Raw genomic sequence first — 19446 nt, forward strand, 5'->3', positions numbered from 1 at the left:
CCCTTTGGGGTGATTTTCAATTTCTCCCTTTGGGAGGCATATTTTTTTTTGTCAGTCATGAAGGGTTCAGATTTGGATTATTAAACACTAGTTTCCACATTGGACCATTTAACACTTTACATTTCCTTGTCTTTGGAAAACTTAACTTGCCCCTATGCTGTTTGGGTGTTTTTGAAGACCACATCTAATTTATGAAAGAATGACCTGTCCTCCAAACCCATATTCTACTTCTTGTTGCACAGAAAGACCTGCAGTACAGGAGGGTAAAACAGAAGTAGCTTCAGCATTCATGGATTATTTATAGGAGCACCTCTGGGGTCTTTTCCTGAGCTCTGTGCCTATGGGAGTATGTGCAGAAGTGTTTGGCTTTCCTTGCTACAAGAAATAGTTAAACATATGTCTGGTAGTCTGTGACCATAGCAGTGTGCTGCTTTTAAAGTAAGTAGATTACATTGCCACAGATGCTCTCACCACTAGGGCCCCTGGAGGGTCAGGACTTCTTGATGTAATCAGTTTTTTCTTTTTTTTTCTTTTCTAGTAGCTATTGTTCTGTAAATTGTGGGAACTGACTGGGTTACAGAACGTGAATTGATGTTCTTCTCTGTTTTAACCTTCCAGAAATGCATCTTCTGCAGACACCGGGTTAAGAGGGTCTCTGGAGCCTGCATCCAGTGTTCCTACGGTCGCTGCCCGGCCTCCTTCCATGTCACTTGTGCCCATGCTGCTGGGGTATTGATGGAGCCTGACGATTGGCCTTATGTGGTGAACATTACATGCTTTCGACATAAGGTCAACCCCAATGTGGTAAGACGTGCCCTCCCTTCCTCAGTGCTAGGACCGCGTCTGGATTTTCTCCTGTTTTAGACTACCTCCCAGACATAATGTGCTTTATTCTGTAATATTACTCATTGTTGACATGTCTGGACCGTGAGTTCCTTGAGGGCGGGGATTGCACACTATTATTTACTGGTATTTGCCTAGGACCTGTCAAGTGTCTGGTGCACACTAGACACAATAAATCTGTGTGAGTTGAATGAGTAAATGAACAGATGAATGCAGAAAACTCTTCATGCCTGTTCTGGTGTTGGATCTGTACACAGGGCTGCTGAGTTTGGTTGTACACATTGTGCACTGCCCATATCCAGGATGAGAGTGAAACCATTTCTGCGAGGGGATCACCACCTGAGATTATGTAGTGAACAGTCTATGAAACTGTACACTGTGGTCTTGGGATGTTGTTTTATCTCTTTTAGAAGAAACAGAGCAGCAGCACAGTAAAGGAAGAGGTAGGATGGCCAGGAGCTGTTGGGACTTTGCTGCCTGAGATGACATATGTGAGGGATAGCCTGGGGCTCTGGAAGGAGTGAGGATAGTCTCATAGAAAAAAATAGAAAAGTAGAGGAGAAATATAGAGAACAAATTTTTTTGAGCTTACTTCTGGGAAAAGTGTTTGCAACCAAATAACATGAATTTAGCCATATTTCCGTTGGCCTGTTCTTGGAGAATGAAATCTTTCCTCTGGTTTAAACACTTAGAAATATGCCAGTGTAGGGATAGTTGATATGTCTTTGTTAGCTTTCCAGTTCACCATAATTGTTTTTGGCTACCAAATAGGAGGCTAAAGCATTGTCTAGATGCTCGGCTCTGCTAACTTGCCGCACTTTGTTTTCCCTGAGAGATTTGGCCACAGGCTATTAACAGCCTAACATGCTTGTCCTATGTCCCTAATAACCTCTTGTGAGCGGCCTGCCAAGTCATCAGCATTGGCTTGTGGAGTCACACACAACAAATCTCCCAGCTCTTTGTAATGCTTTCAGCAATTTCCATTGATGTCTTGAGAGATATTTGATGTTTGTGGACTGGGGCTCTGTGCGGATGTGAGTGGATGCACAAATGTACAAAATGATGTCACCAACTGTCACATCTATTTTATTTGTCTTATTTTTTCATTGTTTCAGGTTCCAAGTTGCATATTCATTCATGCCTTTTCCATAGTTTCTTGAGTTGATGTCCTTTTGCTAAGAATAGTATTATGTATCCAGTAGAAAATACATTTTAGCAACTTTTAAAAAAATATAGTAATAACACCTTACATGACTGTGTGCAGTCAACAGGATTACCTCATTAGAGAATGTATATGAATGCATTTTGAGATGTGAACAAGTTCATGACCTCTGAAGTCAGAGTACTTGGTGTTCACACTTAGATTCTGCCAGTAACAGACTGTGCAACCCTGTGCAAGTTCTTATTTCTGAGCCTCAGCTTCGTCATCTGTAAAACATGGTATCCCACCTCACCATGTTGTTTTCAGTTCACAGCACAGAGTAAGCACTCAAAAAATGAAAGTTGTATTGCTACTACTACTTCTACTGCTGCTGCTGCTGGTGCTACAATCTTATGTGAACTGGGCCACGTGAGTAGTGTTTTTCCTGTTTTGAGGATAAGAAACCTAAGTTCAGAGAAGTTTAATTCCTTGCCCAAATAGATGCAGATAATGAGTGGCAGGTGCTGGAATGTAAATGCCTTTTTAGCTCATACTCTATTATTTGGTGAATTCCAAACCTCAAATGGCGCTAGAGGTGTTCATCTGAAGCTTTGCTTGGGATCATGCATTACCATTTTAATTTTCCAAAGCCCTGTGGTTACTGATGATTATATTGAAGTTGCTATTAAAGAGATCCAGGTGTTTAATCAGGACTCATTCCTCTTAACTCTGGTGTGTGGTTCAGTCAGGTTTAGGTTACTAATGTGTTTCCTAAATGATGATGAAAAAGAAAATATTTGACTTTGAGGTGATTTAGAAACTACTATCTCCTACAGATCCGCTTTCAGCTTGGTACACTTTGTAAAGACTGGGGGAAAACATCATGTAATTTACAACATTACATGAGGCAGCTTTTCCTGATGACGGAAAAATTTTCGTGTTCATAAATTGCCTTTGCTACATTTTCTGGGAGAAGCACTATTAGCACTCTATTTCTGAAGTATATTTCTAGTAGCTATTTCTTATCCATTCTTCTTCCATGAGACTCCAAGTATGGATTCCTCCCCAAAGTGTTTGGGAACTAAGCAGAAGGAATTTATAGAATCTGGCAACTTTGGTTAAGAACATTGTGATTTGCCCCTATTGCTTTAAATGTTCTTTCCTTATCAAGCATAGAAAAGTTCAGATTCACTCAAATATTTCTCTTTGTGTCAACTGTGAATGCTAAGAGATATGCTTCTTAGAGCAGAAACTGTAGTTTGTCTGTGTTCTTAACCATGCATTGATTATTTGAAAGTAATGGGCAATTGCCGAATCATAGCAGTGAAAACTATAAAATAAAGTTCAGGCTAACTTGGCAGCCTGGCCCAGTTGTTTTACAGAATAGTGGAGGATGCCTGGACAATTTAGGTGAAATGAAGTATAAACCTACTGTTGCTTCAGTAGAATCTCCATTTTTACTCACTTTAGGGTTTTTGAGTCCTTTATTTTTTATTTCTCCCAATTATTTGCTATAAAGCATCCAAAAGGACCATTTTAAGGAAAATTCTACTATTCCATTAGTGTCATAAGTTATTATTTTTTAATTAATATATTTTTTAAATAGTTCTCATGTTGCGCAGGCTGGTCTCAAACTCTTGAGCGCAAGAGATCCTTTAGCCTCAGCCTCCCGAAGTTCTGGGATTATAGGCATGATCCACTGTGCCCAGCTAATTATTTTAAGTATATGAGCTTATTCATTGTTTATTGAGCTTTGGATGTAAAATTATTTTGAATAATTGTATAAAATTCATCTGATTTATTAACACATTATTCCATCAAGCAGCAAGCAGAGTTTATAATTAGAATAGGCATTGTTTGAAAAAAATAGGGTAAAAATTCTTAAAGATGGAAAAGAGTATGTCACAGGAAGTATACAGCTGATCCCTGTTATTTCAACCTAAATTTTAGCATGTGTTTGCCAGCGTTTTTGTCAAACACCGTTTTTGAATGTCACTGCTGTGTTTCAGATGTAAGGTCTCCTTCATGTGTGCACATGAGTGTGTGCTCATCTGTCCATGTGTGTCGTCACACTGTCCACTTCACCACCTTTTGCATGATTCATTATAACCTATTTTCTGGCTATATTTCCAAAGATTCCACTTGGATATATTCCTAACCCAATTATCTGAATGTTGCACAGATGTTTGTAAGGAAAAGACAACATAATACATAGTAGTTATGAAACTGGAAGCCTTGGAAATGTATTTTTTCTTCAAAGCAAATAGTCAGCTACCTGTAAACCGTATACTTCTGCAAAATATAGCACCCCACCAGCCATCTCACACTTGAGTAAACTAGACAGCTGCCCAGTGGAAGGGATGCCTGAAAAACAGAGGTGAGAAGATGGCATGCAATGTTTTTTCCTGGCAAGTTACTTAGTAAACTTTCATATTAGGTTAGAATGATCTGCATATTTAATTCACTGCAATGAACATGGCCTCTTTATACATCTTATATGAGGTACATAGTGTTTTTTCTTAATATTCTTTCCTCCAGAAAAGTATGACATTTAAGTTGTATTCATAGTTTTAGAAACCTTAGAAGTCATGGCTATTAACATGGAGACAGATACCTATTTAAAAGAGAGGAAGAACTTTTATAGAGAAAACACTGCATTGGTTAATTTATGTGATTTTGCATATTTTTCCTTTAGTATTATTGTAACTAGGTCAGGACAGTATTTGTTGTTGTTGTTGTTGTCTTTTTATTTCTATCAGCTAGCACTTGGCTATCCATAGGAGCAGCTTGGTATAAATTTGTTAAAATAATTATCTGATGCTAGGGAATGGGATTAGTGGAGAAGAACAAGAACTAGTGTTTATTGAACATCTTTTATGTCAAGTGTGTGTTAGGTATTTCACATATGCACCTTATTCAGAGCAGTGTTTTTTGTGTGCATAACGGAAAGCAGGGTGGGTAGGATGGCTTCTGTTCTGGCACCTCCCATTCTAGAAACTCGTCTCGGATCTTGTTATTCCACCATCTGTCCCTCTTTCATATGTCTTCTAACACTTAATAATACAGCTGAGTCCTTGCTTAGCACTTACTGATTGCTTTTTTGTTTTTTGTTTTTTGGGGACAGGGTCTTACTCTGTTGCCCAGGCTGGAGCGCAGTGGCGTGATCTCAACTCACTGCAACCTCCGCTTCCTGGGCTCAAGTGATCCTCCCACCTTTGCCTCCCGAGTAGCTGGGACTGCAGGTGTGCGCCCCCATGTCTGGCTAATTTTTGTATTATTTGTAGATACTGGGTTTTACCATGTTGCCCAGGCTGGTCTCGAGCTTTTGGACTTGAGCCATCTGACCGCCTTGGCCTTGCAAAGTGCTGGGATTACAGGCATGAGCCACCGCACCCAGCCTGAATGCTTTTTCCAGCCTCTGGGTCTTTAGGCCAGTTTTATTGCAACTCCTTCCTGTCATCATGAGGCAGGGGCTTAGGACAGGAGAGGACACCACAATACACAGAATCTGCTGAAGAGCTCAAAGCAAGAGCTCTGTGGGTTAACCTATGACTATATAACTAATCTTGGGGTGATGATGTAGTGGGCTGCTTCTCATTGCTAACAACAGTGAAACATTCTAGGCCTCATTAATGTGGAAAGATGGATGTTTGAGGCTTCCAAATTCTATACCTTAGAATAGTAGTTCTTATCCTGTATTGTATTGTAGAGCATATTATGCTTTCAGTGTCTGTTATTGAGAAAATACTTAATGAAAAAATAAGAATCAGTATACTTTTATGTGAATTTATTAATTATAAAAGGCCAAGCAGTATTTCAGGTTGATTATGGATTGATAGGGAGAGACTCCAAAACACTCACTCCCACTATAACATTCCCTTTTAATTAGCCAAGGATGCAGAATTGTAGCAGAAGTGGATTCAGCAAATAGGGTAGAAGTGAATGCAGCCTATAATAACAAAACTTCCCCCTGGGTCCTGTTTCCCTAATGGGCATATGCAGTTTTGTATATGTGTAGGCTGTTGCCAGATCTGAAACTAAACATGTATTTTTGCTATACCATAGGCTTTTATACTTGGGTCTCATTCAGGAAAACTGAGTATCCGTGCTTCTCATTTTAATAAAATTTTTCTAAACTTGAAGATGCCCTAGTTCTTAAACCAAAATCAAGGTCAGCAATACTATGTAATCAACTAGGGGAAGAAAGTAGTTCTGTTCCCAGATGGGTACCTGAACGATATCTCTCTCCAACTTTCTAGAATTTTTAGAAAGCCTGTTTTCCTCCAGAGCCTACCCCTGATTCTAGTTTATACATTTCAGTCCAATTCGTTCCAACAGGATTTTTGGTTGGAAGGCCAGAATTACATTTCACCATATATGCATTTCACTATATTGTGCCCCTTGGGTGTAAGACGGGTGGTCAGATAATTGTTTTTGTAATTAAGCAGTATTCAGCTAATTTATATCCGTGGTTAGGACTTTGCTTAGCTTTACTTTATATTACTTGACTCTTTTAAACATCATCGTGGTTTGTAGCCTTTTTTGAGCCCATTTCATACCAGTTGACCAAAATTTTCTTCTTGATGTTCCTGCTCCACTTGGGCCTTTTGGAGCCGCTTCTAGGTGAATTTCTAATTTCTAATTTTAAACCACTTTTAAATGGTTTGGCTGTGTCCCCACCCAAAATCTCATCTTGAATTATAACCCCCATGTGTCAAGGGCAGTCCAGGTAGAGGTAATTGGATCATGGTGGCAGTTTGTCTCACAAGATCTGATGGCTTCATAAAGGGCTTTTCCCTTCACTCAGCACTCATTCTCTTTCCTGCTGTCCTGTGGGGAGGTGCCTTCTGCCTGAGGCCTCCCCAGCCATGTGGAACTGTGAGGCAATTAAACCTCTTTCCTTTGTAAATTACCTAGTCTCCTCGGTTCTTTATAGCAGCATGAGAATGGACTAATCCATACTTGTAGACGTCTTTGAAAAACTACCTTTGTTTTTTCTCAGCGGAAATGCGGGAGTTATCTTGGTTTCTGTTGTACCAAACTTGGAATCAGTGATTCATCAAAGAGCCCTGGTTCTGTTTTATGGGAGCTCTACTAGGGAACAAATTTGCCATGAAAGGTGCACATTACCATGTTTTGTTTCATTTAAGTGCTGGCTAATTTAGTACTAGAGCCACTTTAGTGACAGAGCAGATGAATCTTATTTTTTTCAAATGGTTCAGGGTTCATGTTGATATGTCCAATTTACCTGGCTTTAATAAGTTTATTTTTACATTGTTCTAACTTGAGGACTTATTAATGCAATTTCTCCTTTCCTAAGTGATGCCTAAAGATTTGGACCTGTTTTTCTAAAATTCTCTTAACTCCTCCTGGGTTTGTATGGTTTAGCGGGTGGGAGTGAGGTATAGGTTGGGCCTACCACCGTCTCGTCCTCTGTGTGCTTGGATCCAGAGCCTGATTATGTGCACATACTCTTCCACAGGGGACCTCTGCTTTTCAGGTCTCTTTCTTTAAGAGCAAAGTTTACAGTTCCTTTGAAGACAGTTTCCCACATTTGAAAATATTTTAAACCTGTTGAAGAAGGGATGAGAGTGGGGTAGAAATCTCAGAAACTGACCTCGTCCCAAGATTTTTAAACTGACCTGAAACCAAGGAAAATACAGCCGCTTTTCACTTTCAGTATTGGAGAGAAACGGATAACTAATACGGCAACTATACTGCTTGTTTTCCCTTTCTTATCCCAGCACTTGTTTAGCCAGATATAAAAAATATGGCTTAGCACAAAAGTTAGTTATGGAGAACTTTAGTTAGACTGCCTTAAAACTCTTCAGTTCGATATATGTAGGGACCGTGAAGCATCCTGGAAGTAAACGTAACTTTTTTTCTTTAAACTTCTCCATCTGACTTCATTCTTGCTGTCCAGACCTCATTCACACAACTGTTTCAAGCAAACATATATATATATATATATATTTTTTTTTTTTTTTGATGAGACAATGGTGGGACACATTTATTTAATACAATGTGATAAACTGCGTTCTAAAGGCTTTTCAGATACTAACTTATTTAATCGTCAGTGCCCCATTCATGGTAGGTATAGGTTGAGCATCCAAATCCAAAATGCTCCAAAATCTGAAACTTTTTGAATACCAACATGACACACAAAGGAAATGCTCATTTAAGCATTTCAGAATCCGCAATTTAAGATTTGGGAAACTAAATCAGTAAGTGTAATGCAGACACTCTAAAATTCGAAAAATTCTGAAATACTTCTGCTCCCAAGCATTTTGGATGACAGATGTGCAACCTGTACTATTATCTTTTTATTTTTTTTTTAACAGATGAGGAAAGGGAAACAGAGTTTATATAACTTGCTGTATATTACACAGGTAGTAGGTGGAAGAGCCAGGATACAAAGCCAGGCAATCTGACTCAAGAGTCCAGGGTGTTCTAAGCACAGGCAATAGTGTGTGCACAAACTTCCTCAAAGGCCTGGTGTATCTGAGGAAGGCTGAAGAGTTCGACGTTACTGGGTCTCAGACATGTCAGGTTTAGGGGGAGTCAGGATGGATGGTGAGTGGGAGGGTGAAGCTGGTGAAGTAGATTGGGTGATCAGAGATTGAAGACTGTCTATCATAAAAAGTGAAACCCCCTTTTTATATGTCCCTGAATTAAAATTTAAAAAATCTTCTCCCATCTTCAAATTAGGGAAATGTTCTTGGCTAAACAAAGATCTGTTTTTAGGGACAAGGTGAGGGACAGGAAGGATTATCCTTTCTAGAGGAGGTGCGTCATGGTGAGGAGAAGATTGTTTTGGGGAGGCCTCCTGGGAGTAAGACCCACAGGTACTCAGTTCGTCCCTTGGTGGGGTGCAAACGTGTTACCCAATAGCTGTCTCTCACATGCGCCCACACGCACAAAGTGGATCATGCTGAGACCAGGCAGGAGAGGCTATTATTTATCTTGTTTCAAGAGTTCCTCAAAGTAGGGAAGATTAAAAAGAAAAAAGAGTTTCTCATTCAGGCATTACTCTTGAGACTTTCCTTCCTCCATGTTCCCCAGGGGAATTCCTTGGACTCCTTTGCCACTGCTTCAGGAAAATTTGGGGGAGTTCTGCTTTATTCTATAGTGGATGGTCCCATGCAAGGTTTATGTGCAGGCAGTATTAGGAAGCTCAATCTTGAGGCCAAGTGGGAGTGAATTAGCGAGTAGAAAGGATTGATTAGAGGCAGGAAACTGATGCTCCAGAGCAGGTGAGAAGAAACAGAGACCTGGATTTCCACCATGGCCGTGTCCCAGGATGAGGAGAATGGTTTTGATTATGGGGACACTTTGGAGGTGGAATTATAGGCCTTGGTAAATCAGATGTAGTGGAGAAGGGAGAGAGAAGACCCCAAGGGACAACCAGTTAATTATAACTGATGATGAGTAGGAATTTTGCCTACTGTCACTCTTAGTGTGCCCATCTAATGCCAGTGAGCTTGCCCTGGCCCCCACAGGGCTGATACATCAAATGTAGCTATAGGTTGAATCTATCCTTTCAATTTCCTTTTTATTTTCCCTCACTTCATCTGGAGCTTACTTCTATGGCTTGATACTGTCTTCTTTTAGTTTCTGCTTTCTCCTTTTCATAAAGTGAACCAGAGTTTAGCTAACACTCATCTCACAGTGATCTGAATGGTGTCATTTCCATAAACCCTCATCTGTGTCTCTAAGATCCTGGGTGTCTTTGTGTTTTGCTGATGATAGAATTGTTTTTCCTTTAACAATTTGGATATTGCAAACTAAAATTCTGTTTAACAAAGTTTGTTTTGACCAGATATACTCTTTTTTTTCTCAGACTTGTACATAATCATCTAGTTTTTGTATATGATTTTTTTCTTCTACGTAAGTTTTTAAACAAATGGTCTGCTGAATTTGCAGTGTTGTTATTGACAAAGAGAGATTTCTGACCAAAGCAAAGGTATGGAGTAAAGAGAATTCTTAGCAAGGACTTAAAAAAAACGACAGTGATACAGACCTGAATCTGATCAATATTCCTAAATCTAACACATATTTTTAAAAAGAAATCCCTCACCTATCAATAGAAGGGTTTTGTTGAGCTCTCTCTCCACTTATCCCAATGATAGGAAGTGAAGGTTAGATTTGCCTGGGAGGAGGAATATTTAGCATAGACCTTTTAGAATATTTACATTCAGAACCTATCTTTCTCTTATTCACATTATCAGGTATAGCCAGAGAAGATAAAATTTTTCTTAATTTTGCTAGGAAATTTAAATATATCCCATTAAACATTTTTAAACCCTATTCAGTACCCCCTAATTTGTTTTCCTACTGCTGATCTTTAGCCATTTCCATAGGAAGGGCTGGGTCAGTGAGTATTGTGCTTCTCTCCCTGTGCTTTCTGTTGATAGAGCAAGGGCTTAAGGAGAGCTGCTGCAAACCCCCATGCTCACAACAGCCTCAACATACTCTACGAAAGAAGGCAAGGGAGTTTATCGTGATTTTGGAAAGATTACTCTAAAAATGGTTGAACTCTAGGCTATTCTTGGTACTAATGAAAAATAATTTCCCAAGCATTTGATGAGCTCCTATTATGTTGATGAATCTTCAAAGTCTGGGAAATGAGCTTCAGAGGACTGGTACTTCTCAGAATATTGGATTCATGAAGACTCGTGCTGGAGAGCATCAGGAGTTGCCAGCATCTGGGAGTGTGGTGTAGTCAAAACAATCTTGACTCCAGGCAGTCCTGCATTCTGGTTCCTGCTCTGCTTCTTTACTGCTTGCCACTTAGAACCATGCTGAAGTCTTGTTGAGAGACTTACCCGTATCTTAAAGCCCTGATAAATACTGATGTGAGGCCAAATGGATCCCAGGATGAATGTATGAAATTGCTATTTTTTAGGTTAAAACTGGTGTAATACCAGTAATTTCGTAATATTTGATATAAAACATATTCAGAGGAGAGGGGCTGCTACCATACTATTCCTTAAATTCTGTTTTCTGGGGACAGATCCTTTAGGCCTGGTTCATAATAGTTAACATCTGAAACATACTGAAACATAGGAAGCACTGAAAAATCTTTCTGCAGCAATGCTACTCTTCTTTATTTTGGAAATAGCTGACATTGTGCATGTGAGCTAGGAATTCATGTTCCTGAGTCTTGTCACCCTCAGGGACAAAAACACAAAATTTTATCTGTTCTGATATGTATGTGGGTACATTGAGAAATTAGTAACAATTGATAACGTTTTAAACTTAATTGGAATGAAGGGAATTAGCACCTATTTAGTTATGAATAATCACATCAATATATTAGCATTTTCATTAGTAAAACTTAATAGCTTTCCTGTCTCTCAAAATATGGCTTTAGTTCTGTGTGTAATAATGTGGTTTCAGGAAAAATATTTACCTAAATTTTTTATTCTGTCCTTATAAAACTGCAAATTGACCCTGATTTTTAAAAAATTCAAGACAAAGGCATTTTGGTGTAGGTGTTTGGTTTTTATCACAAAAGCAGATCCATCAGAATTCTTAGGTGAAACTTGTCAGTGCTGTGTTTTCTACTTGGCTCTGTCATTTCCACCACAGAGTACACTGTGGAACCCAGGAGCCCCTTAGCAGACCTAGATCCCACTGTGGGGGCAACTGCATTAAGAAATACTTACATGCGGCTAGGTGCAATGGCTTTCACCTGTAGTCCCAGCCCTTTGGGAGGCTGAGGTGATATCAGGCTGGGCAACATGACAAAAACCCATCTCTACCAAAAATACTAAAATTAGCTGAGCGTGGTGGTATGCGCCTGTGGTCCCAGCTAGTTGGGAGACTGAGGCTGTAGGATCACGTGAGCCCAGGAGGTAAAGACTGCAGGAAGCCAACATTGTGCCACTGCACTGAAATACAGCCTGGGTGACAGAGCAAGACCCCCATCTCAAAAAAACAAAACAAAACAAAACAAAAAAAAGAAATATTTACATGGGACACTTGATACTTGACAACTTCAAAGGCCAACTTACTGAGGAAAATCAACTCTTCCATTCCAAGGACCACCTATTTGGTTTTTTTTCTTTTCCCTAGATAAGGTGTACTTTCATGTAAAATGCTTTCTTGCTTTTGCATGGAATTAATATTTCTCAGTTCCCAGGAAATTTTAAGCTTTGCAGCAATTTGTACTTTTAAAAAAAAATAATTAAGGCATACAGAATCGTCTGATAGCTTGTTAAGAAAATTAAGTAGTGACACTAATCTCATATTTTAATATTAAGTCAAGCATCATAGATACAGTAGAAAAATATAAATGGAATGTGTCAACAGACACACAACAGCAAAGGGTATTTGACATTCCAACATCTTATAATGCGTAAGAGGCAGGATATTCAATTCCTTCATGTAGAAAACAGTAATTAGATGCCATAGCCATAATGAAATCCTTAGATACTGACAAATGTAATGAAAGTTTAATATTTTTAAGACTATTAACTGCAAGCAATAGAAAAGGCAATTAAATGAAATAACTTCCAATATTTCTAACTAAAAGGCTACTCTCCAAGTCTTGATTGTGTGCCCACTTTCAACAAATATGATATGCAAAACTCTGGATTAGCTCAAAAGGCCTCCTGAAGCCTCTTGGCAGGAAGCCAGTGATTCCAGAGGAATGCCTTATCTTCTTTGTCATATCCTTCCATGGAATATTGGAGCATCCCTGGGCTCTGCACATTTCTCACATGCAAGTCAATACCTCTTTTCTTTCCAGGGAAAACGGGCAGTTTCTTGACCATTGCCAGTCAGAAGTTGGCATCTTTTCACCTTGAAGTGTCACGTGTCCTTTCTTGTCTTCTCATCCTACGCTGGTGTAGTGGGCCAGTGAAATTATAATGTCTTAAGAAATGTAAGAAATTCCTGTTTCTTCTGGAATGATACTCTGAAATATCATTTTGGTTTCTCTCTCAACCATTACTGGGCAGACCTGGCACTCGGAAGCTTTTGGTTGGAGCAGGAGGCAGGGAGAAGTGAAACTTTCTTCTTTATAAGCATCAGATACCTTAATGAGTTATTTTCCATTTTGTTTGTCCCTCCTTGAGTGGGCTTTTTAGTTAAGTTTGTTCACCTTTCCCCATACATTTCTCAGGAATTAGAAGAAAATACAAAATTTGGTGAAATCCTTACATTCCACAACTTAATTATACCTTAAATTTTCATCTTTATTACATATTTGGAGAACAGAGCAGTGTCCTTACTTCATCTGAGAAAGTAACTTTAATTGAGGTAATGTGGACCACCTAAGGTTGTATGGACCTTAGGTGATCGACAACAGGAGGGCCGCAGGCAAGAAACTAGGAAGGATGCAGTTACCGTTAGAGCATCCCAGTTCTTTCCCATCCTGCCCCCACGTGAACCCCATAACATACCTCTCTTTCATGCACAGTGCTGGGTACATGGGTCCACTCAATTAACACTAGACAATCTGACAGATGGATTTCGTTTGCTGATTAATACTGGACTTTAAACACTTTGTGGATTTATCCCTTTTGAGTAACATTGGCAAGATAGGCAGAATATGCACTCCTGCTGTGGATGTGATGGCCAGTAGAAAGCTTTTGGCTGACTTTCCTTTCACTGTACCTTTAGTTGCTTCTTCTAAAGTCCAGAGAAACCTAGGAAGTTTGTGTTTTCTCTTTCTCTGTCATTCTCTCCTCATGTAAACAGTATGTCTTTATAGGTACAATTACCTCTACCTCTATAATTTTGTCTCCTGCTAACATTTGTATAGTGTGTTTTATAGTTACACATAGTACATTATCTCATTTGATGTTCATAGTAAACTTGTGTATGGTACATATTATGATTATACCCATTTGACAGATTATGAAATTGAATTTCAGAGAGGTTCAACAGTCTTCAAAAGTTACAGAATGTTCAGGTTGTCAGAATCAGAGCACATGGCATTTCATTTAGATTGTGCTGTTTTAGTAGTCATTTTTCTAATTTGAGACTATGACTTGGATTTGTTTACATGGTATTATGATTTACCTGGACTTCCTTCTTGGTGGTACGGAAAATCTGTTAAACTATTTAATTAGTCTGTTTTACTTTGGGTTACCTTGTTCAGTAACAAAATATTTGCATCTATTTTAGGTGTGTTTAACCCATTCACCAACTGTATTTGAGAGTCAGAAATCGTTACAGGCAGGAGTTACCATTGAAGGATACCCTGTGTTCCTTGCTTCTCTCGTTTGAAAGTGTTCCATCAGAAGTCATTTAAAGGAAAATTATCTTATTGTTGAGTAAATACTTTTCCTTCCCCTTTTATTCTCTCCAAATTGTAATTCCTCCAACTTTGTTATTTATTTTCAACATTGCTTTGAGTATTTTAGGTTCTTCACATTTTCATATAAACTTTAGAATCATCTTGTTAATTTCTACACACACACACACACACACACACACACACACACACACACACACCCCCCCGCTGTTAATGACTGGGATTGTGGGAATCTATTGCTCTTCCTAAGTTATATTATTGGCACCCAAGAAGCCTGAAGAACTCCTGAAATAAAAAAGCCCAAGGTGGAGCTTCTGGGGCCTAGCATCTGGGGACTCACTGATTCTCTAGCAACAGTAATGAAATCAGATGTGACTGTAGGTGAAGCTCATGCCAGGTTTTAGCTTAGCAGTGGCCGAGCTCCACCAGCCAAACTAATGTGAACTCTCGTTTCTGCTCCTTATGAATTAAGTTGCTTACTATTTAGAATACGTAGCAAGCAGGTGGTGCGTTCCTGTTGAGAGGTTGCCACATTAACACAGTGAGGCAAAGATTCTGCTATATCTAAAGATGGTTCTCTCTTCCCAGTACTCTTCACTTACCAAACAGGGCCACTACCTCCAAGGTGAGCTCACGATTCAGATGGAAAAAAATTAGTTTTTCTCAGCATCTAATGCAGCCTGTTTGTGCTTCTACAGACATTAAAGTGAATAAGACCTTAAATCTGCTGGGAATCTGCTTACCACCATTTCCCACTGTATTATATGTTTGTAATTAAAAACCCATGAGAAATAAAAGCACATGTGAACAAACAGACATATGGAAAATTAAATAATTGTGACGTTTTGTTGAGTTGTATGTGTGTTTGTGCTGTAAGAGCAATTATTTGTTCACGAAGTCGCAGGGATTTAGGTTTTTCTGGGTAGAGGATTTTTACATAGCTCTTGTAATTTACAAAGAAAGCTCTCACTATGACAAGGCAAGTTTAGATGAGTGACTCCTGCTGCATACCTCTGGTAAAAGAAGAATAGTTTGTATTGATTTATTTATTCCAATCCTTGTAGAAATTTTTATCAGATGGATACTTTGAAAAAATACAATAATAATATTTCACAGGTTATTAATTCATAGAAATTAAGGAGAAATAACAAGGTTGAGATGGTGAAAGGGTCATTGCATACAAATGGAAATGTGCTGTTTGGCCTGTACATTGACTAAGTTACTTAGTTTGGTTTCTTCACCTGTTCAGCCTTGCTGGCGCTGTGGGTTTCTACATACATTATTGCATTTGGATTTACGCCCTTTATTAACATCATATGTAGATAGAGAACCCAGTTGGGGATTTTCCCAAGATGACATCTCCGCCTATGACTCATCTTGCTAAATATCGGGTGACCCTCCTCCCAGATGTAAACACAGGTCACCCTTGCCAGGTCTGATAAGAGAGTACCTATACGGCCAAAGCAGAGAATCTTCCCTCATTCTACCTCACAAAAGCCCTTCTCTGTGCTCTTGCCCTGGAGATTAACTGTTCTCTCTCTGATCTCTGTCAAAAACTCAGTGGGGAGAAATGATATTTAAGAATGTAGTACATCTGTCCACTTGAATATTTAAGTTAGATTCCTGTGTCAGGTTAGGCCACCAAAAAATTACCAGTTTTAGCCTCCATAACTTAACCCTTCATAAGGTGCCTTCGTTGAGTTTCATTTCATTACTGTGTCTTTTTAGTGACAGTATATATAAGCACCATTATATAAATAGTATTGTTGCCATTTTCATAAGTTTACTGTTAAAAGATTAGCTACTGTGTCATTAAATATTCCAGGTGATAAAATCTTTTTAATTATTATGAAGAAAAATTTGTGTCTTAGAAAATGGGAAAAAATACTATTTTCTTTCATTAATTCTAGCACAAATTTCACAGTTCTCTCAATTTTGAGCGTAGGCAGAGATTGCATTAACAGTTTTTGTAACTCTGTCTACAGTGGAAATCATATTACCATTTTAATGCATTATTTTAAAAGCATATTTATTTTTCCTTCCTGGTCAGGGAACCAAAAAAGAAAAAGAAAAAAAAAGAAAAACAAGTTTATTTTTTAAATATAATTGTTTGTTTGTAATCTTCTGTGTTTATTTTATGCATTCAAAAACATAGTTCTGAGTAGGGCTTCGCAGAGTAGCCAGAGAGGTCCCTGGCACATATTCCAACAGCCTTCCTGGGGTGCTGCATGTGTACTTCCTGGCAACCTCTGGCCTGGTTCAGATCTTTACCTGCATTTTCTTTTCTGGAGGGCCTCCTCTTCCTTCCCTGATCTGAGCTCTCTTAATACCTTGCATTATGGTCAGCCATGTCTGTCTCTCTTACTAGTATGTGAGCTATTTGAGAGAAGGGACTCTCTCATTATTTTATTTTTATTCTTAGCACCTAGGAATGTGCCTTATTTGTAGTGAGCCGTTAGTAATTTCTTATTTAAATGCCATTTTTTTTAACCCCATGCCATCCTAGTACTGCTTTTCCTCCTGGCATTGATTGACAGCTTGTTCTTGGCATTTTCGCTCAGAGTTCACTGCTGTAGAATGCTCATCAGGCAAGGAATGATGATTTTTTTTTTTCATTGGATTTTCTCAATGCTAGCTTTCAATTTTTTAAAGTCGGCCTTTTGGATGTTGTTGTGCCTTTGATGAAGCAGTCCAGATACTAGGAACGTACTTTCCTCCTTCTTCAGGTTGTAATCATTGGTAGTTAGCTGTCTTTTGTTTGAAATTTGCCTGTTTATTTCAACATTGGTAGTCTTAGGAAAGCTAGAGAGTTTTCTTACAAGGGCCTGTGTTATTTCCAAGTTGACACCTGATTGAAGGCAGCATGGTATCAGTGGAGAGAAGACTCTTCTACATTTAAACAATTGGATCTTATTATTAGTGCTGTCCCTTAGAGGTGGCTTAGTATGATGGGAAGAACAGGTATAGTAATGAATTCCAAAAAGACTTGATTAGTTTTTTTCTTAATACAGCCCCAAACCTGAGAATGAAATTATTTATTTGATTGAAACAACATGTCTTTGGAATCAGTGGTGATTATTAAAAACAAAGTAAAAGTGCAATTTTTTCTTATATCACATTTGCCTTAAATATGAGATGTAGGTAAGTCAGATGAAATTTTATGACCAAATTTTTATCATTTCACTTTACAAAGTGTTCATTCTCTCAAGTCTTTCTTACATCATGATTACTGAACTGAAGAATAAATGTTGGAGATGATGTTTTCTTCCTAACTCATTTGGTTGCTGGTTTTTGTTTTTGTTTTTAGCATATCAGTTGAATAGTTCTGACTATACATGGATTAGCTGATATTTAAGGAATTTTTAAAAATTGGAAGGACTCTTAGTTTTTTATATTTAGTATTTCAGGAATTATTAAATATATAATCAATGAAAAATACAGAGAAACACGTAAAGAAGTACTAAATAAATCCCATTACCCAGAGTTATACATTATTAACATTTTAGTAATGGATTTTCTCAGTGTTCCTTTTTTCTAGGCATATATATCTGTGTGAGTGACAAATCATCACAAGATATTGTGGTTTGAACCAGTGATAACTATTTAGCTCAGGATTCTGTAGGTCATCAGTTTAGGCTAGGCTTGGCTGAGGGCTTCTTCTGGTCTAAGCTATGCTGCTTCATGCATCTGTGGTCAGCTGCAGAATAGCTTGTCTGATCTTGACTGGGTTCTCTCACGTTTACTGCCTGTGGTCTGTGTGATCTCTCATCTCCAACAGAGTAGCTTGGGCTTGTTCACACAGCAGAGTCTGAGGTTCTTAGAGAGAAAGCAAAAGTGTTCAAGGCCTCTTGAACAAAAGGCTATGAATTTGTGTACCATTACTTCTGCTGTATTCTTTTGGCCAATGCAAGCTAAGCCACAGTCTAACGCAGATTCAGAGGGTGGGAAACTACAAAGTCACATACATGGGATGTGGAAACGGGGAGGAGTGAAGATTTTTGGGTAGTTTGGAAATTTACCACAGTGTACGTGTGTGTATACATATGTGTACGTAGATGAAAAGTGAGAGCATATACATTCTGCATTTTTATCACCAGACCCCTGCTCCAAATCCAAGTTACTAATCCAACCCTTTGGGTATGTTGGGGAAAGTAAATAAATCTTATGTGGGAACTGCCTCAACAAGTATCTAGAACAATACCTCCCATTCAATCAATGGAAGGCTTAAAAAAAATAAATAAAAGGAAATGTAATTTCTTTAGGCCACTACTTGAATTCTATTGGTGTTACTTCCTGGTTGGTTTTATTTCCTAGCTCATGTTTTCCTGTGTTTACTTCCTGGTTGGTTTTACTTCTTCACTCATTTTTTCCCATGCTTATTTCCTCTGTCATTTCTTTTCATGTTTATTCTTCTGGTTGATGGTCTGGAGCACCCATGTTGTATTAGTCTGTTTCCACATTGCTGTTAGTCTGTTTTCACATTGCTGTAAAGAACTACCTGAGACTGGGTAATTTATAAAGAGAAGAGGTTTAATTGACTTATGGTTCTGCAAGTGTACAGGAAGCATGGATGGGGAGGCCTCAGAAAACTTACAATAATGGTAGAAGACGAAGGGGAAGCTGCTCATCTTACATGGTGCGAGCAGGAGGAAGAGATAGTGGGAGATGCTATACACACACACAGTTAAACAGCCAGATCGTGTGAGAAGTCTATCACAAGACAGCACTAGGGGGATGGTGCTAAACCATTAGAAACCACCACCATGATCCAGTCACCTCCCACCAGGCCCCACCTCCAATACTGGGGATTCCAATTCCATGTGGCTTTGGGTGGGGACACAGAGCCAAACCATATCACATGTCATGGGAGAGCACTGCTCTAGACTACTTCTAAACTGTTCTGAGATCTTAGAAAAGTCACTTGACTTTATCAAGAGTGTCAGTAGATGTTACATCATCTATTTATTCAAAATAAAAACTATCTCACAAAATTATTGGGAGAATTTAATTACCTCATGTATATGGACATATGTTGGAAACTCTAGATGTGTTATTTTTCCTAGGAATTATTTATGCTTTTATGGAATGTCTGTAACTTTTTTTTTACCTAATATTTTGGTCATCTCCCCAGCATCTCTAACTGGCTCTACCATTTTAAAAAATGACATGTATATTTTTTTAAGCTACTGTTTGTTCA

At 38.6% G+C, this 19446-nt stretch overlaps 1 protein-coding gene across 7 annotated transcripts in view; it reads left to right on the top strand.

The window, feature by feature from the left end:
* KDM4C (lysine demethylase 4C) overlaps positions 1 to 19446 on the top strand; it is a 414378-nt gene that overhangs the window by 344581 nt on the left and 50351 nt on the right. For 5 of the 7 annotated variants that reach the window (XR_012094785.1, XM_073021565.1, XM_073021568.1 and 2 more), the window contains 2 exons: positions 619 to 804; positions 2312 to 2413. Coding sequence is in view for 5 of the 7 variants with exons in the window: in XM_073021565.1 (XP_072877666.1) it covers positions 619 to 804; positions 2312 to 2413 (288 nt within the window). In the remaining 2 variants the exon portion in view is untranslated. The remainder of the gene's footprint in view (positions 1 to 618; positions 805 to 2311; positions 2414 to 19446) is intronic. The other 2 variants (XR_012094786.1, XM_073021567.1) reach the window with 1 other exon arrangement.

Source organism: Chlorocebus sabaeus, chromosome 12 (genome assembly GCF_047675955.1).
Source record: "Chlorocebus sabaeus isolate Y175 chromosome 12, mChlSab1.0.hap1, whole genome shotgun sequence".
NCBI classification, from domain to species: Eukaryota; Metazoa; Chordata; class Mammalia; order Primates; family Cercopithecidae; genus Chlorocebus; species Chlorocebus sabaeus.